Below are 15,335 nucleotides of genomic sequence, written 5' to 3' on the forward strand. Positions count from 1 at the left end.
GCTTAATTTAGCAGGATTATAATTTAATATATATTTTTGTTACCACTATCTCTTTGCCCTTGAGTAACTGCATTAAATTAGGGAAGATTCAGACACTTCCTTCAATGTTCCTGGAAGAAATTTCTTCTTGTCAGACACTTACCAAGTCCCCTATTGCCACACGATGCATTGCAGCAGTGTTTCACTCTCAGGTTTTTAGAGCATTTAATAAGTTATTAATAGTAGAGGAAATATTTTTCTTTTAAACACCGTTCTTCATAAAGTTGAACTACAGTAGGCTCTAATAACAGTTGTGGTAATATCACAAAGGACTTGAAGATAAAATTATCAACCATGTCATTAATTTAACTGTGGACGCTGCTAACAGCTGATCTTGCTGCTTTGACTCAAGTATTTAAGGTTATGCAACATTCCTCCACTCAGGTGTTATCTGACTGGACCCTTTAGCCATTAGTAAAGTGCTAGCTCTGTTTAAAGAGTGGATATGTATATTAACTAAAAAAAACAACTGTAATGAGGTTGGGAGAAACTGCAACTACTTTCTGGTTCCTTCTTTCCTTCCAAGCTAAGAATCTACTGCTTTTCTGTTCCTGTCTGTAAGAACTCCCAGAACCTGATCACAAGCAAAGGTGTTTTTCTTCTCTGATAGTCAATGAGGTTGACAACAGGAGATGCCTCGGAGTATTAACCTGGAGGTATTCCAAAACTAACCTAAATGTTTAGCTTTAGTTACTTATAGGTCTTCTCTTTGATGTGGCCATGGTGGTGCAAGCAGGACATGGGTACTTGGGCCTGTCAGTGAAACTACTGTGGCTTTTGGGACAACTCTTGAATAAGTAGAGCCTTCTCCAGCTTTTCCTGCTGTGGTGTCATGCAATCTCATCTTTTTTCTATCTTATTTCTGGAAGTACAGTTTGGGATGAGTTGGCTTCTTACCTAGAGCAGGCTCTGTGCTGCATGTGGCTTTGTGCAACACCTTTCCTGTGCCCTGAGTACTGAATAGCGAGCTACTCTCACCATAGCTCAGTAGCACTTCTGCTCTTAGTGCCACTTACATTTCACCCTCTCAGCACCTCTCTCAGCTGTTTCACAGCATTCCTGGGTTGCTTTTTGCAGTGGGACACCTGAATGGCAGTAGGCTTACACTTAAGTAACCAGCGGGAGAGAAAAGGCTCTCCAAGTCGTAGCTTGGGGAACAGACACGTTTGTCAGCGGTGCAACAGGATGCCAGAATCCTGAACCAGGGCTTCAGGGCAGAGATAATGAGTTTCCATGCTCTGCTTTTTCCTCCCCTTGCACTTAAGGGTTGAAGGTAGGTGGGATTGCAGTGAGCTCTGCAGAACAGGCTGACCTTACACTAAAGGTTCACAGTGCCTTCTTTTCTGCTCTAAGGGGCTAGCTTAAGTAAGGGGCTTACCCCACTCTTCCTAACTGCAGCTGTGTTAATATCTTCCTCATTCCAAAGGAGCTTAGCTGTTAAGGGAAGCTGCCTCTCCTTCTTAAAACAGTGCTTTTGTTATATCCTGGAGCAGGAGGCGTTCTGTGAGGCCTAGAGGCTGTGGCTTTCCCCACTATCACTATCACCTGCTCACTCAGTGCCATAGCCACAGCTGTCTTCCATCTTTACGTAGGACCCTGACATGGAAAGAAGTTGCAGAAGATATTTGTAACTTCCCCCGTTGGCAAAAACACAGCGAGGAACTAGCGAGCACAGTTTGTCTCCCCAGTACGAACTGGGCAATCCAGTGCTGAACAGGGAGCAGAACTGATGTCTACTCAGCATCAGCGCCTGCTCCAGTCAGTGCTTCTCCCCATTCCTCAGCTGAGCCTGCCACTAAACCTCATTCAGATGAGCACTGAAAACAAGTCCACGTAGTACTTGGCCAGGTCAAAACTACAGGGGTGGGAAGGGGTTGGGGGGGGTAAAGACTTATTCCCCATCTCGGTCACTCCATCATGCGAGGATGTCATAATAAATGGATGGTTTCTTGGTCTGGTTACGAAATTGCTCTAGCTTCAGGCCAATCCTCAGAAGAACAGCTTCATCCCACCATTTTCCCATGACCTGGAAGATGAGAGAGACAGAAAGAAGAGCAGCACCGTCACACACAGTGATTGAAAGCCCAGGAAAACACAGCTAAAACTATTTCCCAACAGCACCAAAAGGATATGTTTCTCACTTTTACCCCAGCAAATAGGGCATCACTGTATTTGGGAAAAAGGCAGCTCAGTGACTTAATTAAGATGTAAAGAACTTTCTTTTACACGGGACCCGTTTTAAAAGAAGAGCAAGAAAGGACTTAAACTATAGAACTGAGAGGGAAAGAGAGGAAAGAAACGATAAATAATGGGTACAGATGCAAGTGGACAGGGAAAAAGATAAATCTTTGTCCACAACCCTGAAGAGTCCATCTGGCATTCAGAAGTGAGTTACAGAAGTTAAAAATTCCTCCCTAGTACCTGGCAACTCCTCAATTGTGCTGTGTGGAACAGGATGAACCTGGTTGTAGTGGCTCGGGACAGAGCCACCTGGGGATTTTGTGACCCAGCATTCACAAAGAGCCAATGCTTACCTGGAGGCTGATAGGAAGCCCAGCAGTGGAATAACCAACGGGGACCACGAGGCCTGGAATCCCAGTCAAGTTAGCAAGCTGCATGAACCTGGGAGAAAAGCTGTCATTAACATTCCTGCCTTGGGGCAGCAGTAAAGTTGCCCTTTGCGGTGGGAGCAGAGAGAATTGATCCGTCCTGACCTCTGAGAGTTAGTGCACCCAGTGCCCATCTGTTCACAAGTTTCCATTTTCACAGTGCAAACAGCAACTCTTCTTACCTCATGGACTGAACTATGAATGAAGTGTCGTTGCTGCCAGTCAGGAGGTCAGATTCGTGGATTCTCGGGGCAGTGGAAGCAACAGCTGTGGAGGAATCACAGAATGGTTGAGGTTGGATCTCTGGAGGGCATCTTGTCCGACTCCAGCTCAGCTAGAGCAAGCTGCCCAGGATCACATCGGAGGGTGGAGATTCCACAGCCTTTCTAGGCAACCTGATCCAGTGCTCAAATTGCAAAGGAAGAGTCAGGCTGTGGGCAATCTCCAAGGAGCAGCTCAGTTCCTTAATGCCATGTTTGATCTAGATTAGTAATGCAAACTCCCTCCCCCAGAACACAATGAGGTTGTTGGGATTTATGAACTGAGCAGTCAGTTTTCTAGTTCTCCATACACAAGTATGATGTCTAAGTCCCTCCTGTGCAACTCTGCTGGTTCTGCACCTCATGATCCAACTACCAAAAGGGAGTTTTCTGACTGCCTTGGATACAGGCAGCAAGAACAGAAACGCACAGCAGTCATTCCAACCAGGCCCCGCGTTCTTCTGGAGGCCTGAGGCAGAGTCAAGTCTCTGCACAAAAATCTCGCTCTTAAAACTGGGGAGGAAGAGTTAACGGAGTGGCTGTTCTCAAAACGCACCACAACGGGCAGGGAGCAGCTCTTTGGCCAAGGCTGTCAATACCTGGTGTAAGGATGCAGTTCACGGTGGCGAAGATCTCTCGCAAAAACCTCATGCTGCGAGTTCTCTGTCGGTTTGCCTGCAAGCAGAGAGACCACTGTCTGACCAGGCCCTCTTGGTTCACGAGGCCAAAGTTTGATGATGACTGCCTCTGCCCATCAGAGCCCACGGCTTTGCAAAAGAGAACATCCTTCCCTCATTTTGGAATCAACCTGCAGCATGCCAGTCCAGGTGCCCCACTATTTTGCATGTTTTCCCTGCAGAGGAGTACAGCTGGCTGGTATCTTTCCACTTGTATGGGGAGGCTAAGAGAACTACCTACCCCACCTTTGCAATTTCACTAGATGCCTCCCCTTCATGCCTGCACCACAGTTTGTTCCTCACCGTAATGTAATCCAGAGCTGTAAACTGGGAAGCCAAGGCTAGGGTAGCCCGCGTCTCCAAGTTCTGAAAGAGAAAACATCAGTCATTGGCTCTCCTTGCAACAGGATTGCTAATCACATCTTCTTGCCTTAGGCAAGTATGAAGAAAGACAGAATCTTCCAGACTTCCTCTTTTCTCCCCACCTTTCCCACCTTAGTCAGTCTGCTGTCAAGCTTAAGTGTCTTCCTAGGAACTGCAGTTCAGATGTCTGTGTGCTTTAATACTCTTCCATGTTGACAGGAAGAGTTTTACCATGGCCATAACAGTTTGAGGGGATGCGGATGTGTTTAATCAACAACAGCAAGAAACTGAGTGTGATACCCAGGAGTTTTCTTCCAGGTCTACTCTCCTGTATCAGCAGTCATCTCACAGGTGGATTGTTGTAGAAAAAGCAGGAGAGCCCCAAGTTTCTCACTGCCATGAGACCCTTGTTCTGCATCAGCCATGGTAACTCCTGCCATTGATCCAAGCTGCTGCTACGTACCATTTCCTGGAAATGTTTGTTGAAGTCAGGCTGCAGCATGTCCCTCATCTCACTCAGAATGCAGATCACATGCGCTATTTTCACTTCCTCCATCTCTGGAAGAGACACTTCCACCACGCTGGCTCCCAAACTCTTCAGGTACTCCACAGCTGAGCACAGAACAGGTGAAGCACAAACAACATTCATTAGACTTCACAGAAGGAACGAGAATCTCCTTGAGAAGTCAGAGACCCTACTGGCCATTACAAGGCAAGCATCTTCAGAGCATCACGCTGCACACAGATTGCTGTGCCAGGTAAGTCTTAGCCCTAATCAGATCTCACTGCTCCAACAGGGCAGAGGTAGGGGTTTGTAGATTGGTTCCTAACTTACCAACTACATTTTTGGCAAGTTCCTCTCCTCCCTTTAGCCCGCAATTAACCCAGACAGTAAAGAGGGACTGATAACACTTCTGTGACCTATCTCAGCCCCACTGCACAGGAGGCTTGCTGTTATGACGGACATTGTCATTTGTTCCCCCCACATCACCCAGTTCAGTTTTCCTCAGTCTGCAATCTAACAAAGCCACGCTGAAGGCACCATTTGGCTGATTTCAGAGGACTGGATACATCATAAAATCCCAGCCCTGTCTTTCCCACTGAATATAACTTTGTGAAACAAGTCCCTCCCTTAAGTCTTTTACCACGAAAGCTCGCAGAGTAACTATTACTGAGCACAGGATCTGCTTTTATACAGAGACAGAGGCTTAGCACACTGAACTGCATTCTTCCATTGTAACCTGACAAGCCTACAACTGTTGAGCTTTTTAACCCTCAGCAGTCAGGGGGGCTTCCCCAATACAAAGCTACCACTGTCTGTACAGCCAGACCTCTTCAAACATCTGCCTTCAAGGACTTTAGGACAGATCTCTTTAATGCCTCACACAGAGGGAACACACAACTTCATGCAGATTAAGAGATTTTTTGCTCTTTACCTTTCTCACAGATGGTCAGGACTTCTGCATCACATGCCTAGAGAACAAGAGGAAAGAACTGAGCAGACTTTAGTCACCTCCCTCCTCTCCTTGGTGGGCACCCTCACGGGACTTTGGTTCTCGTGGAGCTTTCCAGGACCACCTTTGGCTACATGCTCCAAGAGGACAGCTTGCAAGGCGTGCCCTAAGGAGAAGGAAAGGTCTCCTTTTCTAAAGGAGAAGATGTTCCTCCTCAACACTGGGGCAAAGCCATCCTTGTTTTCCTCTAGGGAAGAAATCTTGGGCATATTTATGAAGCTGCATTATGATTGCCAAGCGGTATTAGCTTGCAAGCCCAGTTTCTACATTGGGATGACAAAACACTACTCAACGGCTACACCACTGTCACCAAATGGATATGCTGATTTTCCTCGTTTGGTTTTAAACCAATTGCCTTTTGGAAACAATTCAGAAGCATCCCTTTCAATAGAAACAGCAGCATGAGGAAGCATATGGCGGCCATGAACTATACCTCCAACAGACTTTTACTCAAAAGGCTGCCTTAGGAAAAAGTTATTCCAGAGGGTGTTTTTACCTAAACCATATTCCCCTCAAACTACAGAGCTAAATACAAGAAGTTCATGTGAGGAAAGGTAAGAGAACATTGAATGCACTGAATCCCTTCCAAATTCCATTTTGCAAAGCATCAGGAAGAAAGAGACAGAAAAGGCACCTTAAAAAACGTCCAGTCCACTCCCAGTTTTAAGCCTTTCAGGTCGGGAGCACACATATCTGACAGGGTTGCTTTGGGTTGCTTTAGTCCTGCAGGGAGCAAGCGAGAGTTCCTCCTTTTAGCTAGGATGCCTGCAGGAAGGCAGAGCACCTGGGTTCAGGGAGGAGAGCGCTCACGTACCGTACGGATAGAGTGGATCTGGTTCAGCAAGGATACTGTAAACAATGGCTGCATCTGCCACTGAGGTACAGATGGGGCCTTTAAAAGAGAAATCGGTTAAGAAAACGTGACAGGGAGTAAATAGGACCCTCCTCCCGAGGTCCTACGTAGGTCCAGACTGCCTCCCCAGCGACAACACCACACAGCGAGGTCCCTGGAGGGGGGCATGAGTCCTCTTACCTGCACTGACTGTGGAGTAGGAGAGTGGGTAGCTGCCGTGACAGCTGATCCGCCCAAACGTACCTGGAGAAAAAAGAAAAGGGCAGGTAGTTAGACACGAGCAGTCACTGGGAATATCTGAATCTGAGAGCTCTGCCCCACCCCACCGAGTCAGTCAGCAACACGCCCCTGCCAGATGCTTTTCTGCCAGCGGTTTCACAGCCTAGTCACCAATCTTTCACTACCCTGTTCTTCAGGAGCAAGGTTACCAAGAGAATGGCTACGTGCTGGTTTGACACAAGCCCATTACCGGGTCTAACTTACCAGATACAAATCAGAGCAGCGTCAACCCCTCCATATAATCAAGGTAACGGGAATCCATCTTGGGTGAAGCTGCTTTCTCTAGCTCACTACAGATACCCAGCTACGCCACGAGCACCTCCCAGCAGAGGAGGGAGACAGAAGAGGGATAAGTGGGTAGGAAGAGAAGCAGTGCACGGGTTTTGTCTAGCATTTGAGTCACACACACAAGCTATTTTTTTTCTGAACATCTCTTCAATGGTCAGCACTGAGAACACTTTCACTCTGCCACTCCAGCCTGCGTGGCTCTCAGGGTGTTACAGTCCAGAGCTTCTCCAGTTGGGTTTTATACGGCAGGAATTGATGGATTGTGCCCGACTTGTTTGTGGCATCCTACCTGACGCAGTAAAGACATGCACGCACAGATTAAAGGGCACTACCTTTCAGCCCCACCACGCCACAGAACGAAGCAGGAATCCTCACAGAGCCGCCTCCATCTGTGCCAATACCCACGGGGCAGAGACCTACAAAATACACACATGGGGCCACGATCAGAGACACGTTGTGCTGCCCCGTCCATTCTACCAGCAGCTGTAGCCAAGACAGCACAGAGAGCTCTCTGTTCAGCCACAAATTCCCTCCAGCCTCTAAACCCTTCGTGAAATCTGAATGCCTGAGGCTCAGGACTTGCCTCCCACCATCCCCAAGCTCAAGTTAGAGCCACCTACCTGCTGCTACAGCTGCTGCTGACCCACTGGAGCTCCCACCTGTGAAGTGGTTGGGCTTGTAGGGATTCCTGGGGATCTTGTGGTACCTGAGGTAGACAAATAGTATTGAATCTTTTCCTAGGAAGGATTAAGTGTGTTACAGGGCGGGAAGAGATCTAGAAACAGCGCAGGGATTCAGATCTCTTACTAAAGAGACACCAGTCCACCTCAGATAGTGCTACGCTTGCTATAGCTGGAAAATTCGCAGAAGTAAGTAACAGTGGGCTTGTTTTAGCTAGGAAATAAAAACGCTATGTTCTCCTGAGCTGATTGTACCTTTTCTCATTGTTCTTGGCCATTAGCCATTTTTGTGACTGCTCATTAGATTGCTGGTTACTTGTTTTATGTCACTGCTTTTGTCTGCTGCTCATCCTGTAAACATTTACACCTCCATGCACACAAGGCTTTGGAAAGACAACTCTTTACTCAGCAGACGTGACTTGAATCCTCTCTTACCTTTGGTTTCCTCTTACCTTTCTACAGGTAGATGAAAACATCTACTCTGTTTTCATACCCCCACGGTTCTCCCTGCACGGGGTGTTTCAGTCAGTTTTATTCTTACATGTCTGCCCTGTTTTTGTACCCTTCCCTGGCAGTTCTGGACAAACTTTTAGGTCTGAGGAGAGAGGGAGAGAGAGAAGGAAGGGAATTTTACCTATTAGGGTTGCATCCAGTCGTTCCAGTCCCTAGTTCATGCATGTTTGAAACCCCAATAATGATAGCTCCAGCCTCTCGCAGCTTCTTGGCCACAGTAGCATCTTCTGTTTCAGGCTCAGTCCCGAGATACACTGTTCCCACTCGGTGATGGTACGGTACCTTAGCAAGAAGACACCTTATTATTCATCCTAAAACCTTGGTATGGCAGGCAGGAATGCATGCATGCTTCACATGCACACTTCACCCCCACAACAGATCTCAGACATCACTGAAGTAAGTCAGAGCTAGGAAGTCTCAATCTTCATCTTTTCCTGTGTTGGTTCCTGTTGCAAGGGACTCTTAACCCTTCAATATTGGCTTCCTCTCACATTCTATGGAAGGAGCTGCAGCGTTTCAACCCTGCAGTGCTTTGAAGCAAGGAACCGACATTACATGGATGCCAAAAGACCAGATGAACTCATTTTCAGGGTGTGCTAAGTACTCTTCAACACTTATGTGCTGAGTCCAGGACAGCTTGACGGCATCTCCAGGAGTTATTTAGTAGTAACTGCTGCTAAGCTGCAAGCACAACCCTGCTGTGGGTGAGGACTTTCAGAGTAACTTTCATATTTCTGATACAAGTGTGTCCTTGAAGGTAAGGAGAGAGGGTTGCTTTGCCAACGGAGCAGAGGGAGTGACTGAGAAATCCGGCCAGTTACGCCCACTGCTACAGGTGTTTTTGAATATTCTCATCTTGTCAGCAGAGGGACTGTTTCCCACCCTCTGCTCCTTGTGGATTGAAGAGATCAGTCCATGATATGGAAAACATCTGCCATGCCTGAGATCTGTCATCAAATGGCAAAACTCGTTAATCCTACTCATTACAAACCCATATACTGACCCTTATTACAAAAGCATTCACGGGCTTATGCTGAGGAGTTGGCCTTAAAACCTCCTTGCAGCAAGCTGTCCAGGTTGACCACTCGCTGCATCACCTGACAGCTAGACAAGGAAACTCACCACTTTGAACTCTTCTTTCAAGCACACTGGGATGCCGTCTAGGTGAGACAGGGTACATTTATTCCTGTAACGAGCAGTGGAGGCCTCAGCCATCTGCACAGCGGGGAAAAAAAATGAAAAAAAGTTGTATGTTAGATCAGTAGGCAGAGAGAGTTGAACTGAAAGTCATTACCCATATCAGAACAGATACCACAAATGGCTTTGTCAGGCTGCTCGCAAGCCAAATGATAAAGGTTTCTTTTTTCTTCCACGGCATGCAGATGGGGGAAGCATTTACTGCTTGGAAGCGACAAGGCCGCAGAAGCACACAAATCCTGGTTTAAAAATAGGAGCCCAGTAGCAAACAGATTGCCTTAATGCTAACTCGCTTTGCAGGAAGGGAAGCAAACTTTTTTTTTAGTCCCCAACACAAGAAAGAAGCAAAAAAACATGTGTTTTTTTTTCTGTGCAACGTATCAGAAGAAGAGCCTCTGTCCTTTCTAATGGGTGCTACCACTCTTGGGGTGGCAGAGGCCCCTTTGCTACCCGAGGAGGACGTTACCAGCATTATCTGTTCCCGGTCCCATTGCACTATCGCTCTGAGTGGGGGCGTGGATTTGTCGCAATCCTCCAGCGTGGCAATGATGTTCTTTGCCACCTGAGACGGGGTCAGCTTCCCGCTCCTACAGGACAGAAGTTGGGATCTTCGTTACCAGGCCCCCCACACCACACCCACGCGCAGGGTTTGTCTGTCAGGCAGCAAGGCAGCACCTGTCCCGGCCTTAACCAGCAACTAGATAAGAATCTGCGTGCGGTGATGATTTCTACACAGTTGACACCATCACGAGAGGAGACACCCTTCCCTCGGAGGAGAGCTTCCTCCACAACACCCTTCCCACCCTCAGAGTAGGGGCAGGAGCTGGGAGACTTGCTCGGATGTTCTTGAAACACAAGATGAGCAGGAAAGGACTTTATGGAGAGCCTTCAAGCTCTTCAAAGCCCAACGTTATGAAACTGCCAGTACCATGAGCTTAAACATGAACAGATGGGTCTCTGGCTGGCACTGAAGCCTCCCAGTCAGGATTCAGCTTTAACACCAGGCTGCAGCGTCAGCCCTTTGCTCCAAGGCCACAGCCGACTGGCAGGGCTGGCCCCTGAGGAACACGTGGCAGGAGCGCAGCAGGATTTATCTGAGCACTTCAGATCTGGCGCACGTCCCAAAGGCAACCAGGAGGTACTGAGCAGCCAACAAGCTCACGGAACCTCAGAGTCAAGGATGGGCTTCCAGCTGCTCCCGAGCTGGACACAAGGACTGGGAGAACGCAGCCAAACTGCTCACAGGAACACAAGCAGTTGGGGAGTCAAGGGGTTCTTCAGAGACCCACAGTATGTGCAGCTTGCATCATCCATACAAACCTTCCTCACCGTGTCACTCACTTGTTTAGGCAAACAAGGTATGGAGAAATCTCTCCCAGAGGAGACCAGCGATAAGCCAAGACAAACAGTACTTAAATATCCTTGCAGCGCTTGTAAGAGCTGTGCCAGCTCTCCCAGTTGGCTTTCCTTTGTTATTCTAGTAGAGGGAAAGGACTGGAAAGGATGATGCCAAACAGCAGTACCTTAAGGACAATTTTAACAGGGAGATGGCTGCGAGCTTGTGGTGCAGTAGCAGCCCACGGCAGAGGAACAAGTGAGACAGTTGTTCCTTCACCTACCGGTAGCAGTCCAGGTAGTCTTTGATCTCTTTGAAGCTGAACCCGCTGCTGGCAGAATCGGGCCTGCAAAAAAAAAAAGGATTGAAAAAGCAACTGTGAACTATCAGAGCCACCTCTGTTTACACCTGCAGAATCCAGCAGAAGTTGGGAATTGCCAGCTTCCAGGTCATCATTGGGACTGGTTTTCTAAGGATTTTAGCTCGCACTGTCAGACTCCTTGGAACTGAGCATTTTTCCGTGCTCTAGCTTAAGAACTCAAGCGGGAAGCAAGCTCAGTGTTACTAAAAGCTCAAATATATCCAGAGAATCTACTCTGAGATGCTGATGAAGCACAGCTCATAGACATCTTCAGTAACTCCTAGACAGGCCCACAGCTAAGAACAAAACCAGATGGGGAGAGCATTCATAGCAGTCCAGCTGCCCCCATCTCAGCATCAGACCTCAGTGTGACACGTGAGCCTCAGTAACATTTCATCCCTAATCTGGTGAGATTTAATCAAGCACAGGCCACAGTGAAGAAGCTAAACAGGCTTTCCCTAGGTAACAAAGAGTAATTTCTTGTGGGTTGTTTGCTTTGTACCCTGTGTTTCTTTTCTCCTCCCAGCAACTGCTGTTTTCTGTTTGAGATTCCTTGCAGGCAAGAAGCAGCACACCTGCAAATTCACTTAAGGGATGTATGCACTGACTGGCCAACCACTAAATATATCCACTCTCATAGTGCAAGCAGAGCCAAGCAGGCTTCCTGAAGCTAGCAGAAGCTTCACATTGCATGCAACTATTGGTGATTTGTAAGTTACAAACGAAGAGGTGGCTGGCAGCGCTATTTGTTTTGTAAAGTACCGTGACATGGAAAGAATTTTTAATCCAGATTACTGACACTTTCTGACTAATATTATGACAACACATGTGTTCTTCCACTCCACTCTTAAACATCACGTACTCACCTTGCGTCTATCAGCTGTTTCACAATATCCGAAGTGCTCTTAGCCTCAGATTTGTCTTCTGTAACCTCCGCAGCAACCTCCGGGATAAACGTGGGATCTTCACAAATGTCAAGAGAACGCATTAGAGACAAGTTGTGCATCCTGAAAGAGAGAGAGAGCTGCTGCTAGAGTTTGCAAGCTCCACCATGACTAATTTCTCCAGACTGTTCAAAGTGAACTTTACCCAAGAACATTTTGTTGTAGCAGTCTGCTCCCACAGCAGGGAGTTGCAACAGTTAGAAGATAATCTTTCACACCTTTCTAAACCCTTGCTGAAGACAGCTCCCAATCTATTCTGCTTGCTTAATAGAGCCTCCTACCTCTTGACGTAAGGCCAGCCAGCCTCCATAAACCCAAGCTGGGAAAGAAACAGTGAAAGTTTTCCCATTTGCTCTAATTAGATGCATCACCCACAGACCAAAAAAGACAGAAACGGAGAGAAAAAGATATAAAATAAGGTAGTCTGCATCATACATTCAAACATTACCCTGTTAAAACCAGTGCCTCTTCAGAGTTTTCCGTGACCTGCATCAACATAGCTTGTTTGCAACCAAATGTGACAGGGGTTGAATCTGCATGAGTTCAGGGCTTGGAGTACACGTGAGTGAAGCATAGAAACCCAGACCATGTCACAGATACCAAGGAATGATCTACTGCATAACAGCAGTGACACTTGTCTGGGTTTGCTTTACTTAAAAGGCTCAGACCCAAAGTAAAAATTCAGGGAGTACCAAGTGCATTCAACACATTTCTCAAAGCCCTGGGATCTGCACAGATGACCTAGCAAATTATATATGTAAGCCAAGGGAGGGCGTGAGATTCCTGACTACTGGCTTGTAGTGCAAAGTACACTTGCAAGCACAGTTTCTAAATAAAAACATACGTGAGAGGAAAGAATAAAAGGTTACTCAGGAACAATGAATGTCTTTAAAAAGAACATATTAAAAACTCTGAACTTCATGTTCGACTTCATTTTCTCACTACTATTATTTTCCCACTGCTGCTGGTACACACTACAGATTTGCAAAACCACAAGCTTTGAAAGACAGACTGCTCTTTAGCAAGAGCTTAGAAAGGCAAAGAGACAATCTGGTGAATTCAGTTCCCATGCACCTGCCTGAATGTGAAAAGGGGATAATTTCTTCACGTAGAGGGTCACCCAAATCAGAGCAGTTAAAAAAAATAATAAAAATCTAGCAAACCAGATCTGTGAAACAATCTTACTCATTCTTCACTCAAATTATGCTGCTTCTCTCTTTGAAAAGGTAATCTCAGGTAACCTATAATATGTATGCAATGAAAGTGCCTTAAAAAAATAAATAAATAAATAAAGAAGCACAGTAGGAGATAAAACCCCCCACTTACCTTATTAATAACGGCAATAACAAGAACTGTCCAAAAGCCTAGAAGAAATGTAAGCAGAAACATTGGTTGGCCACAGCTTTGACCTGAGCATCCTCCCCACGAGACAATGAACGCTGAATATGCTCACAATTGCTGCAGAACACCCTAGAGCATGCACTCGTATTTCAGGCCATAAACTCGGTCCGAAATGCTTTCCATCCTCCTCTGACACTTACAGGATTGTAAGGACTGTATTCTCCTGGCTCTCCTGCATCTCTGCAGGGACATGCATTTGTCCTTCCCCAACTCAGCCCCAGAAAGCCTGCACCTGCAGGCTGCAGCACTGTTAAAAGGCACCTATATAGCTCCCAACAGTTACTTTCTTCATGCTCTGGGCATACAAACGTTGGATAGGGAAGAAGCTTATCATTATTTCATTTATTCCCCTTGTCAGCATCTTTCCTGTCACCATACGTACTCAGCTGCCCTGTAGAAGACACTTGGTCAGCTCCTGCAGTAAACAAACTGGAAAAGCATGAGAAATGTAGAGGCTCCATGGTAGCAGGCAGCTGGAAACACTCTCTGAATACCTCACTTCCCAATATAGCCATGCCAGCAGCCCCAGGGTTATCAGCCTTGTTCTAGAGTGCCTTAATAGCTGAAGAATGGACTTCCAAAACACTCGAAAGGAGAGTGGCTCTGGTACTCAGTGCAAGTCTGAAGCAAGGTACACATTCCTACATCCACGAAGTGACATATTGCTTCACAAATTGTGTAGAAATTACAGCCTCTTTTTGGAAAGGCATCGCTCCTAAACCTACATCTGCTGTAATCCGCAACAGTAAGCACCTGTATGAGGAGGTGGGGAACGTATGTTTCTCCCCCCTCCAAGGGGTGTATGTCAGGAAAGGAAACCAGCCCAGGGTCACACAGCAGATACGGCCACAAAGCAAAAGATCGGAAGATATTCTGGTTAGCGTATCCTGGAACAAATTGCCCATGAGATAAGCCTGATATATTCTCAGCAATGAGGGCACAGCCTGCTGCTAGCGTTCAGTCCAGGCCCAACCTGCTGCCACGCTCTGGGACAAGTCACGCTACAGACACAGGACTTCTGCCTGTAACCCCGACACCGTCACGAAATTAAAAGCTGAGGAGCATCAGGGACAGCCAAACCCGGCCGTCCCAGAGAGGACAACGCCACCGGTCACTGCAGAAGCAAGGAGATATTTCTCTTCAGAGAAAAAGAATTTCTCTTCAGAGAGCAGCTCCGCGCACACAGGACCCCACCACCCCTAGGGGCCACGAGGCACCCCAAAACGCGCAGAGATAAGCGTCCCTGTAAGGAATCCCTTACAAAACGCGTTTCTATCCTTACACCCAGCCCTCCCCGTGCTGTCACAGCCCCGCTACCCCAGCCGGGCGGCGGCGGACATTTTGTGCCCCGGCGGCCGTGCCCGCGCCCCGACTCACCGTGTTGACCGCATGGCTGAAGAGGCGCAGCCAGAAGCCGCACAGCCGGGGAGCCCACTGCGGAGAGGAGGCGAGAAATCAGCTCCGGGACCCGCTTCCCCCACCGCTCACCCGCCCAGCCCCGGCTCTCCCCACACCCCCTCAGCTCACGGTGTCCCGCGGAGGGCTGCGGGCTGCCGGCCGCCCCGGCTCCCGGCGCTGCAGCACGGCGGCAGCGCTGCCCGTGTGCCGCCTCCCGCAGCATAGATACAGGGCAGCGGGCAGCACCGTGAGGGGAACCAAGATCAGCGGTAGCAGCGCCATCGCTGCCCTTCCCCGGCAGCCGGCTCCTTGCTGAAGCCGTGGGGCGGTGCTCGGGGCTCGTCCCGCCCGCAGCCGGCCCCCCGGGGCTCGCCCCGCCTGTGGGGTGCCGCCATGTCGCGGCTCTGCCCGGCGCCTCAGCGCCCTGACGGGGAGAGGGATGCGGGGCTCGGTGTGGAGGAGGAAAAGGAGGAGAAGAAAGAGGAGGAGGTTTATCGGTGGGGGCTCACAGGTCAGTGCGAGGGGCTCGGTGCCGGCATTCTTCTGCCGGATGGGTTTTCTGGTCCCCGAGGGCTGGTGAGTTATTCCTGCCCCTGCGCGCTCACCCTGCTCTTACATTTCCT

The 15,335-nt window shown here is 48.2% G+C and overlaps 1 protein-coding gene across 1 annotated transcript; it reads right to left on the reverse strand.

Moving 5' to 3' along the window:
* Positions 1–187: 187 nt before the first annotated feature.
* On the reverse strand, positions 188–15,005 carry LOC309879240 (uncharacterized protein). Its single transcript, XM_082762777.1, has 20 exons — positions 14,842–15,005; positions 14,692–14,748; positions 13,240–13,277; positions 11,836–11,976; positions 10,892–10,954; positions 9,739–9,859; positions 9,198–9,290; positions 8,197–8,357; positions 7,503–7,588; positions 7,215–7,298; positions 6,496–6,558; positions 6,277–6,354; positions 6,097–6,185; positions 5,385–5,421; positions 4,412–4,560; positions 3,889–3,951; positions 3,508–3,583; positions 2,831–2,915; positions 2,574–2,661; positions 188–2,065 (listed from the first exon to the last, which is right to left on the reverse strand). The coding sequence occupies exons 1-20, from the start codon at positions 14,992–14,994 to the stop codon at positions 1,955–1,957; spliced, it is 1,836 nt and encodes a 611-aa protein (XP_082618903.1). The 5' UTR covers positions 14,995–15,005; the 3' UTR covers positions 188–1,954.
* Positions 15,006–15,335: the final 330 nt, after the last annotated feature.

Source organism: Aythya marila (genome assembly GCF_965140915.1).
Source record: "Aythya marila genome assembly, chromosome: 1".
Lineage (NCBI taxonomy): Eukaryota > Metazoa > Chordata > Aves > Anseriformes > Anatidae > Aythya > Aythya marila.

Bases quoted from the DNA above. Each gene is read 5' to 3' on its own strand.
- LOC309879240 (XM_082762777.1), bottom strand. From the start codon at position 14,994: ATGGCGCTGCTACCGCTGATCTTGGTTCCCCTCACGGTGCTGCCCGCT. The intron at 11,977-13,239 runs GTAAGTGGGGGG...TCTCTCTTTCAG, and splicing joins TTATTGCCGTTATTAATAAG to GATGCACAACTTGTCTCTAA. The intron at 2,662-2,830 runs GTAAGAAGAGTT...CTTTTCTCCCAG, and splicing joins TTCATAGTTCAGTCCATGAG to GTTCATGCAGCTTGCTAACT.